This window comes from Malassezia sympodialis, genomic scaffold (genome assembly GCF_000349305.1).
Source record: "Malassezia sympodialis ATCC 42132 genomic scaffold, msy_sf_1, whole genome shotgun sequence".
NCBI classification, from domain to species: domain Eukaryota; kingdom Fungi; phylum Basidiomycota; class Malasseziomycetes; order Malasseziales; family Malasseziaceae; genus Malassezia; species Malassezia sympodialis.
In genome coordinates, this window is record NW_017387799.1 from 81762 (window position 1) to 99581 (window position 17820).

The 17820-nt window shown below is 49.7% G+C and overlaps 7 protein-coding genes and 1 pseudogene across 8 annotated transcripts; 4 read left to right on the plus strand and 4 right to left on the minus strand.

The window, feature by feature from the left end:
- Nucleotides 1-3247: 3247 nt before the first annotated feature.
- Nucleotides 3248-5272, plus strand: MSY001_0031 (uncharacterized protein; the record flags this gene model as incomplete). The annotated part of the gene is made up of 2 exons (XM_018885219.1): nucleotides 3248-5078; nucleotides 5106-5272. The coding sequence occupies 2 exons, from the start codon at nucleotides 3248-3250 to the stop codon at nucleotides 5270-5272; spliced, it is 1998 nt and encodes a 665-aa protein (XP_018738681.1).
- Nucleotides 5273-5279: 7 nt separating this feature from the next.
- MSY001_0032 lies at nucleotides 5280-6287 on the minus strand (annotated as a pseudogene). Its single transcript is given in 2 exon segments — nucleotides 5280-5686; nucleotides 5693-6287. Coding segments are annotated over 2 exon segments (1002 nt in total).
- Nucleotides 6288-6390: 103 nt separating this feature from the next.
- Nucleotides 6391-7674, minus strand: MSY001_0033 (uncharacterized protein; the record flags this gene model as incomplete). Its single annotated transcript, XM_018885331.1, has 1 exon — nucleotides 6391-7674. The coding sequence occupies one exon, from the start codon at nucleotides 7672-7674 to the stop codon at nucleotides 6391-6393; it is 1284 nt and encodes a 427-aa protein (XP_018738682.1).
- A 114-nt stretch (nucleotides 7675-7788) lies between these two features.
- MSY001_0034 (uncharacterized protein) lies at nucleotides 7789-8088 on the plus strand (the record flags this gene model as incomplete). The annotated part of the gene is made up of 2 exons (XM_018885442.1): nucleotides 7789-7944; nucleotides 7975-8088. 2 exons carry the CDS (start codon nucleotides 7789-7791, stop codon nucleotides 8086-8088), a joined length of 270 nt encoding a protein of 89 aa, XP_018738683.1.
- Nucleotides 8089-8163: 75 nt separating this feature from the next.
- On the minus strand, nucleotides 8164-9684 carry MSY001_0035 (uncharacterized protein; the record flags this gene model as incomplete). The annotated part of the gene is made up of 3 exons (XM_018885553.1): nucleotides 8164-8931; nucleotides 8972-9313; nucleotides 9340-9684. 3 exons carry the CDS (start codon nucleotides 9682-9684, stop codon nucleotides 8164-8166), a joined length of 1455 nt encoding a protein of 484 aa, XP_018738684.1.
- A 1526-nt stretch (nucleotides 9685-11210) lies between these two features.
- On the minus strand, nucleotides 11211-12206 carry MSY001_0036 (uncharacterized protein; the record flags this gene model as incomplete). Its single annotated transcript, XM_018885664.1, has 2 exons — nucleotides 11211-11309; nucleotides 11346-12206. The coding sequence occupies 2 exons, from the start codon at nucleotides 12204-12206 to the stop codon at nucleotides 11211-11213; spliced, it is 960 nt and encodes a 319-aa protein (XP_018738685.1).
- Nucleotides 12207-12405: 199 nt separating this feature from the next.
- On the plus strand, nucleotides 12406-13775 carry MSY001_0037 (uncharacterized protein; the record flags this gene model as incomplete). The annotated part of the gene is made up of 3 exons (XM_018885694.1): nucleotides 12406-12627; nucleotides 12657-12839; nucleotides 12864-13775. 3 exons carry the CDS (start codon nucleotides 12406-12408, stop codon nucleotides 13773-13775), a joined length of 1317 nt encoding a protein of 438 aa, XP_018738686.1.
- A 2115-nt stretch (nucleotides 13776-15890) lies between these two features.
- On the plus strand, nucleotides 15891-17451 carry MSY001_0038 (uncharacterized protein; the record flags this gene model as incomplete). Its single annotated transcript, XM_018885705.1, has 2 exons — nucleotides 15891-17348; nucleotides 17416-17451. 2 exons carry the CDS (start codon nucleotides 15891-15893, stop codon nucleotides 17449-17451), a joined length of 1494 nt encoding a protein of 497 aa, XP_018738687.1.
- Between the last annotated feature and the right edge of the window lie 369 nt (nucleotides 17452-17820).

The window sequence follows — 17820 nt, forward strand, 5'->3', positions numbered from 1 at the left end:
CTGAACCGCAGTGCAAAGTACAGCTTAGCAGAACAGGGGGGAAAGAGGCAGTCGCACTTCACGGAGAGGGGACGGTGGAATGACAGCTACGTGAAGAAATTCCCGCGCGACGCGCGCGCCGGAGCCGTGGACTTCGTCTAGCGTACGTAAGTGACTTAGCTAAGATGCAGATTGCTCCTGCGAAAAACAGCCTTGCAGCCACGTGGATTTTTATTGCCCTTGACACTCGTGTGGAGTGTGCGTGTTTCACCCTGAGTGGCGTGTCGTTTGCGACGCCTACGCCCTCGCGCCATGGGCTCAACGACCCATGAACCGCGTCCTTTGCGAAAGTTGGAAAATTTTTGTCAAGGGAAAGGCCCTGATATTGAGGCGTCTATGAAATCCCGGGATCATCTAGCTCACGAAGTGTACCAGTCTATCCTGCGAACGCAGCGTGGGGATTGGATTGACTTGATGCACTGTGCTCCCATCGCAAGTCAGTATCACATGAGCAATTACAGTGTGTTAAAGTTTGGGAGCAATGGAGCCCCCTATGCGTATCTACCTCTCTCTCTGCAACAACCAAGTAGGACAGAGTTGGTACTCGCCAAGCAGCGTCAACTTGAACTGGATGCGTGGCGCCTACAGCTGCACGTTTCTGGAGCCTCTGAGCGCCCCGATGCTATAAGCGCCATGAAAATGACGGTGGAAATGAGCGATAGCCTTCAAGAGCGGATAGAAGAGGATCTCCAATGCGCCAAAGAAGATGTAGCGACGGTCGTCGATCTACCTGCGCCGGCGCCAGTGATCAAGACCAGTGACACCCACCCCATAAAGTGTGTATGCATGACTTACATACAGTGTTAGCTTGATTATTCCTGTACCACTGCTATCTACCGTTTCGCAGCACGTGTTCCGGCACCTTCCACCCGGCTGGAGCATTCGTGAGCAAGGGGGCTTTGTTCCTCGCGAGACGTTAGCATCGCTCAAGGTGCTCATACCACGTGAATCACTTTCTGAGACGCTTGCATACAAATTGCGACATACAGATACCTAAATCATGGGCCAAGTTCGAGGAGAGGAGTTGACTCGGTTACCCAAGTCTTTGTCGCTGGATAGCATGCTCCGCCAGTGCTCTTCATCGGACGAAAAGAATATCTCTCTCGAGGTGAATGAAGGTCTTATTGGGAATTTACTCTTATCCTCATGCCCAGGTAAGAAGGTGAGACTTGATGGGCCGGTGCACGGCCGATGCAGCATACACCGCGACCTTAGAATAGACTTGGAGCGGTTTAAACATATGGGTGTCCGAACTATTGTATGTTGTCTGGACGATGAAGAGCTGAAATTTTTGGGGTCACCCATCGAAGAATATAAAAAAGAAGCTCAAGCCCAAGGCTTTGATCTGCTTTGGTTGCCTATTGCTGAAGGATTTGCACCCGTGGATGTAAGCAAATTCGACATATTTATGTCGATGTTGATTCTTAACTATACGCTCCGGGGTCTCTCTATTTTAGTCCACTGCCGAGGAGGCATCGGTCGAGCTGGTATGGTCGCTTGTGGATGGATGTTTAAAATGAACTTGGTGAAGCCAGACGAACCGTACTCCGTGCCTGTCAGTGAAGAGTCTCGAGCTCTTAGCACCGTGCTTGAACTCGTTGAAGTTGTTCGGAGCCGACGCAGCGTCCGAGCCATTGAAACCGCTGAGCAGGCTCGTTTTCTCATGGACTACGTACGGTTTGTATATCGCCAAGAACATGCACGCGCTTGTGTGGAAGCATGTACCATTCCCCGTTCATAAACTCATCGTCCGTTTGGATATATACCCATGTACAATGTATAATTGCTTCAATGATTTTCTTCCCATGCGATGGCACCAAAGCTAAACTGTTTCGTCAGAACGTTGGACGTACCAGGACTAAAACGCTCCCAATTCCCTTTGAAATCGTTGTGGTCCCAGAATCTCGGAGCAGATCACCAAGAAACGCCATAGGTATCGTAAGAGAGAGACCAATGGTGGTTAAGAGAGGCGAAGATTTAAGCATGGCAAGTAGGTAGGCAAAGTCGCTGGCGTCAAAATGGGTCCACATACGAAATCACTGTCACAACCATATTGACGACCAGGCCAGAAAGCATCAAGGGGTCTTGAGGCAGTCCTAACGGTTCCACGCCTAGTACATGCAGCAACACACCGATTGGCCAAAAGGCCAGAAGATTAAAGGCACCGACAAATCCAAGGAATAGTGGCATGGAGATGCGATCTTCGGAACCAATCCGCACCTTGAGAAGTGTGACGTAACCAGCGTAGCCTAAGTGTGAGTGCAGAAAGCGTACATAAAGCCGATATGAGCGCCAGAGCATCACCCCAGAGTGGGTTGGAAGGACTCTTGGTATCTTGGTCACTCCAAGTGACGAGTGCCACACCGCAGAAGCTGCATGTAAGTCGACGCTTGGACTGACCTTAACAATACAGAGGCGAGCTTGCCAGGTGAAAACGAGTCGGTACCCACAATGCTACCCAGAAGTAGTGTGAAGAAGCCACTCGTGCTCCCAAGGGTGGTCCCGCTAGCCACGCTGGTATAGGCAAGGCCAGCCACAAAGGACCAGTTGGCTGCAAACCAAATCACAGCGAATTCCATGGATAAAAAGGCTGTTTCAGTGACGGACAGAGGGGGTAACTCCGAAGCTGATATAACGTGTGCAGGACTCTGACTACTCCCATGGCCTGAATCTGACATGTAGTTAGAAAGAGAGTCATGCGATGGTGTGCGTAATGCTTGCCTCTCGCTAGAGTGTTGTGATGTGCGTCCACGAATTGTTAGATCCAGAATACGCGGGTGGGACTCCGCAGAGTCCATAGGGAGCTGCAAGTCACTCTTAGGTCTCCGGCCATCGATGGAAGAGGGCCGTTTGGGCCGCGGAATTAAAGGCTCCTCGGATGGCAACGTCTCTTCCAGAGGACTGCGTGAGCCACGGTGACATACATATTGGGCCTCATATGAGGAAGGCGGAAGCCCAAACTCTCCCACCAATGAGATTTACCTGGAATATTTTCTTGTCGTGATGGCTTCGTATAATACAGAACGGCGAAAGGGATCAGGTATACGATAAAGGTCGCAGTACTCAAGTACGTGACAGCAAAAGGCTTTTCGTAGCCGTGAGTTCTGAGTCAGTATGATGTCACGCACAACACAGTGCTAGACAGATAGTTAGAACTTGTCCACAGCACATCTACTAATAGGATCAGGGCGGCGCCCACTGCGTAGTGATGAGGGCCCTGCGCCATGGCAAGCGCGTAAAGCAAGTCTATCGCCAGAAGACGTGCAACGAGAGATCGGGAGCAGATCGGGCCAAACGCGCCTCGCGTCCCCAGCGCCGCTTCTCTGTGGCCAACATGGTCGAGCCAACGGACACGGACAAAGCCTGGCTAGGGCTGTGTGTTGGCAGCGGTGAAGTGACGCAACCATCCCAGATGTTTCAAGAGGCAAATAATACAGATACTACCGACGATGGATGGCTCATCTGCCGCGCCAAAGACACCGAGCAGATGCACGCCATGTTTGCCCATATCCTGCACTTTGTACGGGATGTGGAACTGCGTTCTGTGATGGCCAAGATCGGAGAGGGAGATGATGGTACGCGTGTACTTAGTGATCCCCTCGAAGAGTGCCCTGATCGTGCCGACAATCCAGAGTACTATGAGCAAATCGCTCGACCTACGTCCTTGCAGGCAATTACCCACCGCATTGTCCACTGTGAGTATGCCATGCCCGCTTTATTTGAGCATGACATGCTGCAGCTATTTTCCAATGCATGTCAGTGGTATGGTCTAGGCACCGACGGGTATGGTGAAATGACTATATTGCAGAGGCTCTATAACGAACTGACACCGTCACGCGGCCGTTTGGTGGACGCATCGGGCACTCGTCACGGCAAGGGACGTCTCTCTGACATTGATGTGGTGAACTCGCAGCATACCAAAGCCAAAGCAAGGGCCCTGCAGAGGTTTGCGTCTTCGCCGTATGGACCAGGGCATGAGCCACCAAGGCCGTCAAAGCAACCCAAGATAGTCCCAATGGATGCTGTCGCCTTCAAGGGACGGAACTACCATGTGGGTGACTGGGTTCACATTATGAATCCCCTGGACCCAAGTCGACCCATTGTAGGGCAGATCTTTCGATTGTATAAACGCATGGACAAGTCTGGGACCTTTTTCACAGCATGTTGGTACTACCGGCCTGAGCAGACACATCACACATCGTCTCGTCTGTTTGCAGACAACGAGGTTGTGCAGACCGGCGTGTATGGAGAGCATGCCATCGAAGATCTGCTAGGCGATGTGCTGGTCCTTTTCCACACGACATACCAGCGTGCTCGTCCAGCAGCAGGCTACTGGGACAAGGATACACCTGTCTATATGGTTGAGTTCAAGTACGACGTGGCGACACATGAGTTTTTCCCCATCCACAGCTGGGCAAGTTGTGTGCCTGCGTCGGTCCGCGAGAAAGTGACGTACGTATTTCTTACTGACCCCTGTCCCATGGATGTCTTTGTGCAACTTGCGGAGCTACCAGCTCGACACACGTCGCTTCTGACCCAGGGAGATGAAGTTCCGGGAGGTCGTCTCTTGGATGACGCAATCGAGGAGCCTGTATCGGAGGACATGCCGGACCTCTTCGAGGGCGCACCTCTTCTAGGTGAAGCGACACAACCGCTCAATATCCCGACTAGTGTATCTTCATCTGTGCGCCCAATTATGCCACCGCCTGCAGCTGCACAGACAGAGCGCCTTCGTGCGTATGCTGCTTTCCACGCTATCGCATCGGACCTAGCCCGTCGGATCAGTCCGGTCGCTTACAATAAGTTGCAACACGCACTCGCGGATAACCCCACGGCCTCGCCTGTCGAGCTGGGGGCACTTGCTCTACAGCTGGGGGGCATGTCAGGAGCTCAAGTCGTGCACTTGCGCGATGCAGCCGTGGCGGCAGGGATGTTACCGGGTCAAGGGAACGGTGCATTAAAGTCGTTGCCTACATCGGCTGCCGTGTTTGTCGCCCACCACAAAGGAGCCTCGTTTAAGCAGCTGCCACTCGAAACACGTGCGTATTAACTCACTGACGATGCAGGCCAACTCTTCCACCAGGATGAGCACGGGCAAGTCCTATGGCATGCAGCTCTGCCGCTTTCCGGCTGGCCGTGCACAACCCCTGTCTTGGATGGCGTGACCTCTTTGCCATTGCCGTCGTTGCCCTACTTGGAGCACAAGACAGCGGCTGGATCTCTTGTACCATAGCTATGGGCTAGTTACTCTTCGGGGCAGTTGGTCGAACAGGGGCAAAGAAGGGGTGTTGTTGTGCCTCCTGAGCAGTGAGGCGTTCCTGATGATCATACCGCAGGAGTTTATCCAGGAAATCTAGAGCCTCGTCGGAGACGAAGCGTTCGTTCTCTGGAGTAACGAACCGCGGCCACGGCTTGCGCGGGTAACGCCCAAGTATGACATCGTAGTGCGAGTCCAGCTCGATCTTGTATTTCGCAAGATACGCAAGAAGTTCATCTGTACCCAAGACTTTGCAAATCTTGACAAGCTGGTCATAATTGTCATGCCCATGGAAGAAGGGCTCTTTGCGGAAGATCATCGAAGCAAACATACAGCCTAGGCTCCACATGTCCAGAGAGTAGTCGTATTCCTGGAAGTCGACGAGGAGCTCTGGACCTTTAAAGTATCGGGAGGCAACGCGCACATTATACTCGGTATAGGGATGGTAAAACTCGGCCAGACCCCAGTCAATTAGGCGCAGCTGGCGCTTCTCATGATCGATCATGACATTATGGGGCTTCACGTCACGGTGCATGATGCCGCGGGAGTGACAAAAGTCCAGCGCTTTAAGCAATTCAAACATGTAGTATCGCACATCATAGTCAGTGAATGTGGGATATAGCACTTTAAAGTCCGTATTGTTCACATACTCAGTAATAATGGAAGGTGTCTTGGATTGTGGATCCCGAACCACATCGATCAACTGTACCACATTGGGTCCGCCCATGAGGTTCTGCAGGATCTTGATTTCGCGCTTGATCTTCTTTTTCTTGACGGGTTTCAACACCTTGATAATGCACTTATCATAATTTTCGGAGGCCACATTGACACCCTCGAATACTTCCGAATACTTGCCACGGCCTACTTTCTGCAGAATCTCAAAGTTGTCCTGCGTTCCCCACTGCAATGCCAAATTGTCGTAGTCCCACCACTCGCGACCACGAGACTCGTTGGCATTCGCATACACACGGGCCACGCTCATGCCTGCCATTCTGAACCGGCAGCGACCGTGGAACACGCGTGCAGATACCTCGTTTCCCATGGGGCGACGAGGGACATTTCAGTCACGTGATGTTCAGGTCGCCTCAATATGACTACGAGACTGGAGCCGAAACACCGCGGGGCTCGGGCGGCGTGCAGTCTATCTTCCGAGAGGCATCCATATAATAATGGACAAGATCATCCGTGACCTTGGACTTGCGCTCTTGGAACTCGCTCACAACACGCTGGAGCTCCTGAATGCAGCGCTTCTTGAGTTCACCCGTGAGGAGCTGGCCCGACCGGTAGTTTTCTGCCAGTTGCCGAATCTCCTCATCATCTTCGACAAAGAAAGACAGGTACTGGTAGCTTACATCCACATCTGGGTTACCACCAAGGCGGCGCTGCTCCTCGAGCGTCTCCTGTCCACCAGAAAATGCGTGCTTGTTGATTTTGTTCTTGATTTGGTTGGGCGTGTCGTGCATGAAGATACTCGAGTTTTCGTTCGACGCACTCATCTTGGTCTGGGCACCCTGTAATGCTGGGAAGAATTTGGAGTGGATCAAGCTCGGCTTCGGATACTTGAGACGCACGGCCACATCACGCGTCTGACGGAAGTATGGGTCCTGATCAATTGCGCATGGAATCAAACAAGGGATATCTGAGCGGTTGCCAAAAATGTGTGGGAACGAATTACTGAACGAAGGGGCCGCTTGGATGGACACAAAGTGCAGCTTACCGACGCTGTCACTATCATTAAACCCAAACGTGCCCTTGGATTGGTTGACGGTGATAAAGCGAGAAATGCGCACCACGTTATGGTAAAAGGCACCGCCAAGATAGTTCAGGTTTGAGAAGATGAAAGTCTTTTCAGGATTAAAGCCACAGGCAATAATGTCTTTGGCATTTTCGAAGGCAAACTTTTGCACCTGTTCGATCTTAAGATCGTTCTTAAACAAGAACTTTTCATCGTCAGTCAGCTGGATAACCAGAGGTACATCAAACACATCCTGTAGCCACTGAGTAAACAAGAATGGAATCAAATGGCCCAGGTGCATGGACGCTGAACTAGGACCACGTCCTGTGTAGAGATAAAAGGGCTTACGCTGCTCATAGCGGGTCAGAATCTGATCAAGTTCACGATGACTGAAGAAGCTCCCACGTCGCAGCAGCGGATGAGGGCGACGGCCTGTCACACGTTCAAAACGCTCCAGTAGAGCAGCATCGATGGGCTTCGTCCCAAACTCTTTAATGAGTTTATCGTAGTCGATAGAGACCTGACTTCCATCCACATAGCCACCCTGTACATCCCAGGGTGTTACTTTCTGCTCTTTGGATTGGGTTGTTGCCTGCTGATTCGCAATGGAAGCCTTGTCCAGGCTCGTAGTGAGCGAGTCCATCGTGGTCAGAGTTTTACTCATCGAGTTTTTGCGTGTCAGGGGTCGACCGTCTCCACTCCACTATACTTCATCCACCCACACTATGGTTTGTATCTCTGACTTACCGAATAGTTGATGTTTTCGGCCTTCAAGACACTAACAGGTCAAACAGTGACAGTCGAACTAAAGAATGACCTTGCCATTCAAGGCACGCTGAAGAGTGTGGATCAGTTCTTGAACTTTAAGCTGGACGACATCAAGGTGTTGGACGAGGCCCGTTACCCTCATATGGTAAGTCGCGCCTGTTATTAACATGATTAGATGGCCGTTAAATCCACATTTATTCGTGGTTCTGTCGTGCGCTGTGTGCATATCCCCGCAGAAGCGGTTGATACCCAGCTTTTGGAAGATGCTACACGGCGAGGTAAGTGGTGATGTTCACTGACAGTAAAGAGGCTGAGTCGCAGAATCGCCAGTAGACATTTGTAAAGGGTATATAGTCTACTTATGCTAAGACTTCTGATTACTTGTGGAACGACCCTGTAAAGCATCGTACCAAGTCCGTCGCCTAGTGGACAAAAATGACCCAATTTGGCTGATTGCAGCAGTTCCCTGTGCCCGCGTAACTTCAAGCGCAGATGGACGGATTTTTCCTTCAGGTGAGGAGGACGCACCATCAACAGCCTCCCGAGATTCATCAAAAGTAGCCCGTGGAGAAGACCATACACTAGAAGAGGCGAGGCGCCCTAGATCCTGACGCCAGGAGCTTGTCACTTTAGACAGGCTGCTACTCCCTGCTTGAAGCGCAGCGGTGAGCGCTTCTTTTGTAGGTGCCCAGTTCTCCTCTAAGTGCAGATCATGTAGTCCTGCTTGCAAGCGCAAGGCCATATCGGTTATGGTCGTCGTTTTTCCAGTAAATGGGTGCTGGTGCGATATAAGGTCGCAGAGTGTGTCATCGGTGTAAGAATTCCACTGTTTGAACACGCGACTCTGGCAAAATGCGTCTAGGAATTCACCACCGAATGATTGCACAACGGCAACATCAGACCCATGGGGATTCAAATGCAAATACTTGGCTGCCGAAAGCAAGCCAAAAACATATTCTTCGAATCGCGCACGAATATAGTCGTCACTGCCTTCATACTGCATCTGATCAGGCTGTCCTGGGTCGGCATGATTCCAAGTTTCCTGTACAACCTGAATGATGCCATCCATCCACCTCCGGTCTGCAGGTGTTAGGGCGATAAGGCTGTTTAAGGAAGGGTCTTGTACTTGGATCTGCATTGATTCAAGCTAATGTAAGCCGAGGTTTACTTACTTCTACCACGACATCAGGGCAATTTGTACGCTGGTGCTTGAAAATCCGATTTGTCGTACCTATTAGCCAAGAGGGAGAGCTTAACATTTCCATCTGCTGCAGGGGGCAATACGGTTGAAAGAAGGCATCCTTGCTGAACAATGGCAATGGCAAACCCATATAGCTCAGCAAACTCTGTCGATCAGTCATTTTCAAGGACTCCGCCTTGCTCCTTCCTTCTGAACAGGTGTTCAACTCAGGCACTGCGGCATCCTGAAGACTCGGTAATAGAGCTGGTATAAGCGAGACCAAATTGTACTGCAGGGTGCAAAGATGCTCGACTGGATAGCCAAAAAACATGGTCTTTGTGTTAATGATCATACACGTACGCGTCGCTGGAGTAGAAGAAGCTTCATCAACATAAGAACCTTAAATCTCCATTTATACACCAACTCACGTAGAGAAGTTCCCATATACAATGTGTTATTTGCATCCAGCTTGTGGTTGTCCTTTTGTATCTCCATGGCGCATGCCAATCCTGACTCTAAATTATCATAGAATTCCTCAAGGATCTGCATATTATTCAAATCACGCTGATCAAAGTAGGCCTGGGTTACCATACTTAGTTTAGCACGCATCGGTCCAAATATGGGCTGAGTAGCAAGAATTACCACAGCCTTTTGGACCATGCTGCGGGTCACTTGAGAGCCTTTATTGATTAGCTGGTCTGACATGATTTGCCGATTGTACGATATTCCAAATATAGTATCATGTTGGATAGACTCGCAATGTAAATGGAAGTAGCAGTAATCCTCACCAGACTACGGGTCAGATTTCAAACTTACCATATGACTCCCATCTGGCAAAGCCATAAATGGTAGCTGAGAGCCAAGTGCCTCATTCTCCTGCAAATGTCGAGGATAACTTTGCTCAATTTGAGGGCCAACCAGATGGTTCTTCTGTTAGCTTGCTTCTAAACGTACGAAGTCAACCACCACAACTCCAATGATAATATGCGATGCATTTTTCTTTTGTTCTAGAGGAGATTTCATCCCACAATCTCCCCACTCTGTTGTTTGCATGCTTCGGCCTTGCGTAGTTGGAGGAGGTTCGGCTTCGTCTGTCACGGACATGAGCTTAACGTGCACTGACTGGCACCAGAGTCTAATGTAGCCACCATTAGTAAGCAAAGCGACACTGACCCACTTGTTCATAGAACGCGCCTGGGTACACGACGCTTGAACGAAACTCGTCTCAACGCTGGTTTCTACGGGTCGCGCTATTGAAGATCGACTCATGGAGGATATTGCTAATGATATAGATAACTCCTCTGATTCTTTTCATGACAAAACAACGACATTTATCCCATTGACCCCGCTTCGTACACCCAAGGCTATCAGCATTTCCGACCTAACGTACTCAGATGACACATCTCGACACGATTTAACCAGAGAAGGAAATATGTACGTGGCTATTGCAGCGCTAACTCTACAGAATTGATAGGATCTATAATGGCCGCGAAGACTGTCTTTTTTCTCGCACTGTCCCTAATGTTTTATTACCATACGTACGTGAAATTGTAACTTACAGGTGAGATAAATCATGAAACATTTGCATCACAGATGGACGAACTCAATGCCACACTTAAAAATGCTATGAATCGCAACTACGGCTTCGTTGATAATCTTATGACAAATCTCACTTTTCAGGTATGGCCTCTTTTATTCGGTACACATTATAAAAGGGTACGATCTTCATTTCTGACAATTAGTGCATGAAACGATTCGTTGCTCAACTTGATCGATTTGAGGAAGAATTCCTATATCCGCATGGCTTCCGGCTTATTCCCCCTGAATATACAGCATTCATGTTTATTGAAATAGTCCCTGTACTGAAGTGATTGGCATAACATACACTTCTTTTTCTTCACTGGACAAGCGTGTCTTTCTACGACGGTTCTCTTTCACCACAAACGATTAATACAATGTATACTTCCGTCACTTAGTTGGGAACCAGCCGAAGACCCATTGGTACAGTGGTTAGCACGTGGAGCTGTTAAACTGGTCGGTTGTACGACTACAAAACTCTAAGGTCACTGGTTCGATTCCAGTATGGGTCGTTCTTTTTGCCCCACCGACACTATAACATTCATATTTTTTTTTGTTCGTTCGGCATTCACCTTTAATCTGACTCTACTTGTCTAATTCCGAACATTCAGATTACATGGATACAAATCTCTACTTTTACTTGTGCTACTCAGTTAGTTGCCCTCATTACATACCCGCTGGTATTGAGCGACAAGCATGGCATGGTCACGCTCATACGGTTCTAGAGTGAGTTGCTCTCGAGGGCGGAATGACTGTATGGTTAGTGATTTTCACAGTTTAGTACGTACGCTCTTTTTCAGCTTGTTCACTTCCTCAGCAAACACAGCCTCAGGCTGGGCTGTAGAATCAATGCAGCTAGCCTTGATTGAGATAACGGCATGACCACCATTCTTCAAGAAATACTCCGCGTTGTATGCCACAATACGTGCCTGGTCAGGCTGGGCCACATCGGCAAAGATGACATCAACGGAACCAACAAGCATACGGTACTTAGCGGGGTGGCGCGCATCTTCGATGATGGGGATCACGTTCGTCCGCTTCTTTGCCATGTTGATTAAGTCACGACCTGACCGGTGCGAGAACTCAACAGCATATACAATACCCTCGGGACCAACAACATCTGCCACATGGCTTACACTTGTGCCACTGGCTGCACCGAGATAGAGCACCTTCGCACCCGGCTTAATGTGAATGTTGTCCAGACCACCGAGGATACCGGCAGCCAGCTTCGAGCGGAAGGGGTTCCACACACGGTATTCGGTCTTCACCGTGCTAGCACCCTCCTCGTCCGTGGAAAGACCAGGTGTCTCGACGGAAATACGCTTCTCCCCGTAAACAGATTCGCCAGGCACCAGGTTCTTGGTGACTAGCAGATGCTCCTTACCCTCAGCAACGAAAACACCCTCGTGACGGTGCGGCTTGACGACAACGTTGGAACCACCCTTGGCACCACCGCGGCCACCTTTGGCACCACCACGGCCACCACGAGCGCCACCACGACCACCACGGCCACCGCGGCCACCGCCGCGGCCGCCGCCACGTGCACCACCACGCATACCACCACGACCAGGAGGGCCGCCACGACCAGGAGGGCCACCACGGCCACGACCAGGCATTCCACCACGACCACCGCGACCAGCAAATGCCATTTTAAGGTAACTGTGCAAGAAAGACTTCAATGCACGCTCGTTGGACGTGAGCCGTTCGAGAGCGAAAGTCCTGGCTGGCCCGCTACACGGCTTTTTTTTCGTCCGAGGCTGCACATGGCACATCACGTGATATCAAGCTGGTCGCGTAACGCGTGTTGCGGCGCGACAGGTCGCATAGCGCGCACTTGCCAACGGGGATATGCCGCGCGAGCTGATCACGCTTCAAGCGGGGCAGTGTGGAAACCAAATCGGATCACATTTCTGGGAGCACCTTTGCCGTGAGCATGGAATCTCCAGGGATGGAACTCTAGAAGAGTTTGCGACTGAGGGTCAAGGTGGTGACCGTAAAGATGTGTTTTTTTATCAAGCTGATGACGAGCACTACATTCCAAGGGCCATTCTGGTCGATCTTGAGCCTAGGGTATGTACTGTTTTCCCGCTAAGTTTCAGGTTATCAACAGCATCATGAGTGGTCCGTACAAGGGACTATACAATCCGGAAAATGTGTACCGCAATGAAACAGGTGGGGGTGCCGGTAATAATTGGGCCCAAGGTTATGCGGCGGGCGAGAAGGCTGCCGATGAACTCATAGAAATGGTGGACCGAGAAGCAGATGGGAGTGAGAGCTTAGAGGTACGTCCAAAACACTGACCATAGGGCTTTTTTCTTCTGCATTCCATTGCAGGCGGAACAGGCTCAGGGCTTGGATCGTTTCTGCTCGAGCGGCTAAACGATGCATTTCCTAAGAAACTAATCCAAACTTACAGTGTATTTCCTAATTCAGAAGAGACATCAGATGTCGTTGTGCAACCCTATAATTCGGTGTTGACACTCAAACGGCTGGTCAACAATGCCGACAGCGTCGTCGTCTTGGACAATGCAGCTCTCAGCCGGATTGCAAGTGACAGGCTTCATTTGCAGAATCCGAGCTATAGTCAGACTAACCAACTTGTTAGCACGGTCATGGGTGCTTCTACAACGACACTTCGGTACCCTGGCTATATGAACAACGATCTCTGTGGCATCTTGGCCTCTCTGATTCCGTCTCCGCGCGCCCATTTTCTCATGACCTCATATACCCCCTTTACATCTGACAATGTGGATCGGGGAAAAGCCACAATGAAGACGACTGTCCTGGATGTAATGAGGCGTTTACTGCAACCCAAGAACCGCATGGTCAGTTTTACTGGGGCAAGCAAGACCAGCTGCTACATGTCTATCTTAAATATCATCCAGGGGGATGTCGATCCACGTGATGTGCATAAGAGCTTGCTTCGCATCCGAGAGCGGCATCTTGCGAGCTTTGTTCCCTGGGGTCCAGCAAGCATTCAAGTGGCACTATCAAGGCGCAGTCCTTACGTTGCTAGCTCGCATCGCGTAAGTGGTTTGATGCTTGCCAATCATACAGGTATTGCAAGTATGTTCAAGCGTACCGCAGACCAGTATGATCGTCTTCGAAAGCGCAATGCCTTCTTGGATATGTACAAAAGGGAGGCCATGTTTTCAAGCGACTTGTCTGAGTTCGATGAGGCTCGCGAGACTGTAGCGGAGCTCATGTCCGGTGAGTGATATTGTCTTACATCCAGAGTACCGTGCTGCAGAAAAGGACGACTATATTACCGGGGCCCTAGCTACGGCTGCGTCATAGTAGTTTCAATTGACAATAGTAAATGAGCAGCGCCCCAGTAAATCTCCACATGGTGTACACTGATTGGCCCCTGACACCGCGTCCTGGGCCGCTCGAGACCCATTGTATTTTTAACTCACGTTCCCTGTCTCACAAGCCAGGTCTGGTGCTTTGCCCTAGTGGATTGCTCATCGAACAGGCGATTCACTTGCAGAAGCATGCCTGATACTGGTTCGCCTAGGGAGACCCGTGTGGTCGACCTCGATATACCCGGACGGGAGCGTGATGAACCTATATCGCCCTCGAGGATTACAAGGCCGGTGCCCAACCGGCCGCAAAGCGCTGATTTGACTCAAGGCTTAGAGCAAATGCTTCATGATGAGTCTTCAGACTCAAGTGAACCAAGTGAGCCATCGGGGCTTGTGTCTGTGCCACTTTCCGACATAAACTCCCCGTCTGAGTATGGGAAGCATAGGCCGCCCTTGACCACGGTTGGTGGGTCGCTTCCTGACTGGATAAGTACAAGTTCACTCAACTATGATGATGAAACAAAGTCTCTTGACATTGCGCTGGGTGACGTGTATGATACTTTTCATCTCTCTCCAGACCTGCTAGATGGAAGTGACCGACGATCTAGCCGGCGAAGCACTGAGCAAAACTGGCGATCATACTTGCCTCTAAGCGGACTGGACAACGATATTCAGCCATCAGGTGAGCCTCCGCAAGATGAAGAAAATCGGATCATGGAGAAAACTAGCATTTCCTCATTGCGCGACTTGTTCAGGAACTTGCGCGATAAATCGCACGCAACACTTGAGCGAGCGCGCAAGAAGCGCGAGGACAAACGGCGCTCTCGAATGACATCGAGTGTATGGCTACCTATGCAAGGTTTGGATGGCCAGAGAGACACAAGTGTTCGGGATACGCGACACATTTACCAGAAGCTGCGGGGTAAATCACTTACCTGCTTTAGTCCTCATAACCCCTTGAGGATTACTTTAGCAAAGGTCCTTGAATCGTGGTGGATTGAACCGTTTATTCTCATTTTAATTCTGATCAACTTGATTGTTTTGATTGTCACATCAAGCCGCGATGTGCGAAACTATCCTTTGAATTTTGACAACATTAACAAAGTTGAAGGCGTTATTCTGCTTGTCGTTTTCTGTCTGTATACACTAGACATGTTTGCGCGCATTATCGTTTCAGGTTTGATCATTAACCCTCCTCCAGAATGCGACCAGCATGCTAAGGAACATGATGGTGTACCATTACATGAGCGATCCAATACATGGGAGGTCCTTGCGAACACATGGAACAGCTACGTGGACAGCATATTTCGTTTCCTTCGTCCTTTTAGCAAGGAAGTGCAAGAACATGCAGAGGCCAAACTTGCAACACTGAATCCTGTCGAAGGCTTGGCTTCGAAAGAGAACGATGCACCTTATCCTGACGCAGAACATGCACCCACTGAAGAGAACCATCATTGGTTCATGCGAGTGTTTTATCGGCTTGTTTCTGTATGCCTACATGTTTCGCATACTATTACTGGCGACAGCGAACAGCTCTGCAACCAAGCTTATTTAAGGCACAGCTGGAATCGAGTTGATTGCTTGGCTATTATATGCTACTGGGTGGCATTGGCACTTCAAGTAACTGGTGCTGGCTCGACATCCTCGCATCACATATATGTGTTTCGTGCACTGAGCGTGCTTCGTTGCTCTCGCTTGCTGGGATTATGGGAGGGTACAGAGACCATTTTGCGTTCACTGAAGCGAGTAGCACCACTGCTTTTGAGAGTTGCATCTTTTATGGTATTTGCCATGGTACTGTTTGCTGTCATTGGTATCCAAAGTTTTAAAGGATCCTACTTACGTTCTTGCGTATGGATTGGTGATCTTAACAACGAGCCCAACCAAAATTACACGCTGAACCAGCTTTGTGGCGGCAGCGTCGACCCGAACAATCAGTCGCAGGTTGTGGGCCATTTTCCCTACCAAGGGAATCAACCCACTGGTATGGACCCGAAGGGGTACATATGTCCGTATGGCCAGCTATGTATGGAGCAGGAATCCAATCCATACAACAATGTTCAAAGCTTTGATGATATCTTTCACTCGCTTCTTCAAGTGGCTGTGATTGTATCCCTAAATGGCTGGTCCAACACAATGTACGATATGGTGGATGCCGATTACTACACTGCTGTCATCTTTTTCATTGTGGGCATTGTTTTGCTCAACTTTTGGCTCGCCAATTTGTTTGTCGCTGTTATCTCACATTCGTTTGCCTCCCTCAGTGCCCAAACGGATCGAAGTGCGTTCGCGGCCGAGGCAATGAAGGGACGCCAGCAGGTACAAACTGAGCCCACTCGCCGGCGTCGTCGAAGGTATGTTGTCGAATGGTATCGCAACAAGCGGCGCTACACACAGTACTTCTGGCTTGCCCTCATTGTACTCAGTGTAAGTGTACAGGGCAGCCAAGCCTCGTATGAGTTTCCTTCTCAGCGTGTATGGCGCGAGCAAATTGAGCGATATCTGATGGTGGCATTTGATGTTGAGATCATCATTCGTATTGCGTTTGACACAATGGATGCTGGATTTTGGTCGTTCTTCGACCGAAAGCGCAATGCATTGGATTTGTTGATTGCTGTGATTACGACCATCATCCAAATTCCCGTTGTACACGATTCTAGCTGGTACCCTTGGCTAACATTTTTTCAGCTGCTCAGGTTTTACCGAGTCATTGCTGCCATTCCACGCATGAAAAGTTTGCTATTGCGTGTTGTTGGTTCGATGTCAGCTCTATTTAACATGATTGCTTTCCTTGTGATGGCAATTTTCTTGGCTGCACTTTTGAGCATTCAGCTGCTACGTGGAGATATCCGTGCTCAAGATGACGATGGTGATGAGTTTGAATTTACTTGGAAACAATTGTTCAATGGGTTTTTGGGCGTATATCAAATTTTTTCATCAGAAAATTGGAGCGATACCTTGCTCAATGTTGTTGCTAGTTCAACGAGGTTCGAGCAAGGTGCCATTTCGGCTATTTTCCTCGTCGGCTGGTTCTTCTTTGCTAACTTTATTTTGTTGCAAATGTTTATTGCTGTCATCAATGAAAATTTCCGTGTAGCTGAGGGTGACAAGTATAAACAACAAATGGAGCACTATTTGCGTCGCTCGGAGCCACCACGGGAATCTATTATAAACCGTATCATGCAATGGCTGAGCCCCTTCCGAGTCCCATTGGAGCAAAACACGGTCACACATCGGTTCCAGGGCCCCGTCGTGGAGAATACGGCTGAGTTTGCTGATACGAGTCGAGTAAAACCGAAGGAAGAGGCCCCGTTACGAAGTCTGTTCATGAGCCTTGTCACACCTGATCAGGCTGGTTTTGCATTTGGCACACTTCAGCGCGTGCTGCGCCTCGACAAGCCCAATGAACACGCTAGACTAGAAGCTCTACAAATGCAGGCTGGCAGTGACAAGCCTTCGCGCACCATGGATGACTTTGAGGAGCTAGTACGAGGACGAGACAATTCTGGCACATTGAGTCGGGACTATCTGAGAACGATGCGCAACGATTTAGGCCTATCAAGTCAAGAAGAAGAAAATGAGTTCCTGAATAACTACATGAACAACTCACACCAAAATCCGCGAGTAAGGCTGGCTCGCCTGTTGGCGGAGCATCCATCGTATGACCGGAGCTGGTTCCTTTTTTCTAATCGGAATCCGGTGCGACGCTTTTGCCAGAGTCTCGCGAAAACATCGCATGGTGAGCGAGTTTTCGGTCGTCCGGTTAATAAATGGCGTAACTATGCTTTCCAATCTGTGGTCTTTGCATCCATCGTTACGTCACTCGTTTTGGCAGGAATTGCGACACCTGACTACCGCAAAAAATTCTACATGGAACATCAAACGCAGGTATACTCCTGGTATTCACTGATTGAGATGAGTGTTTCAGCCATTTTTGTCGTGGAATTTTTTGTTAAGA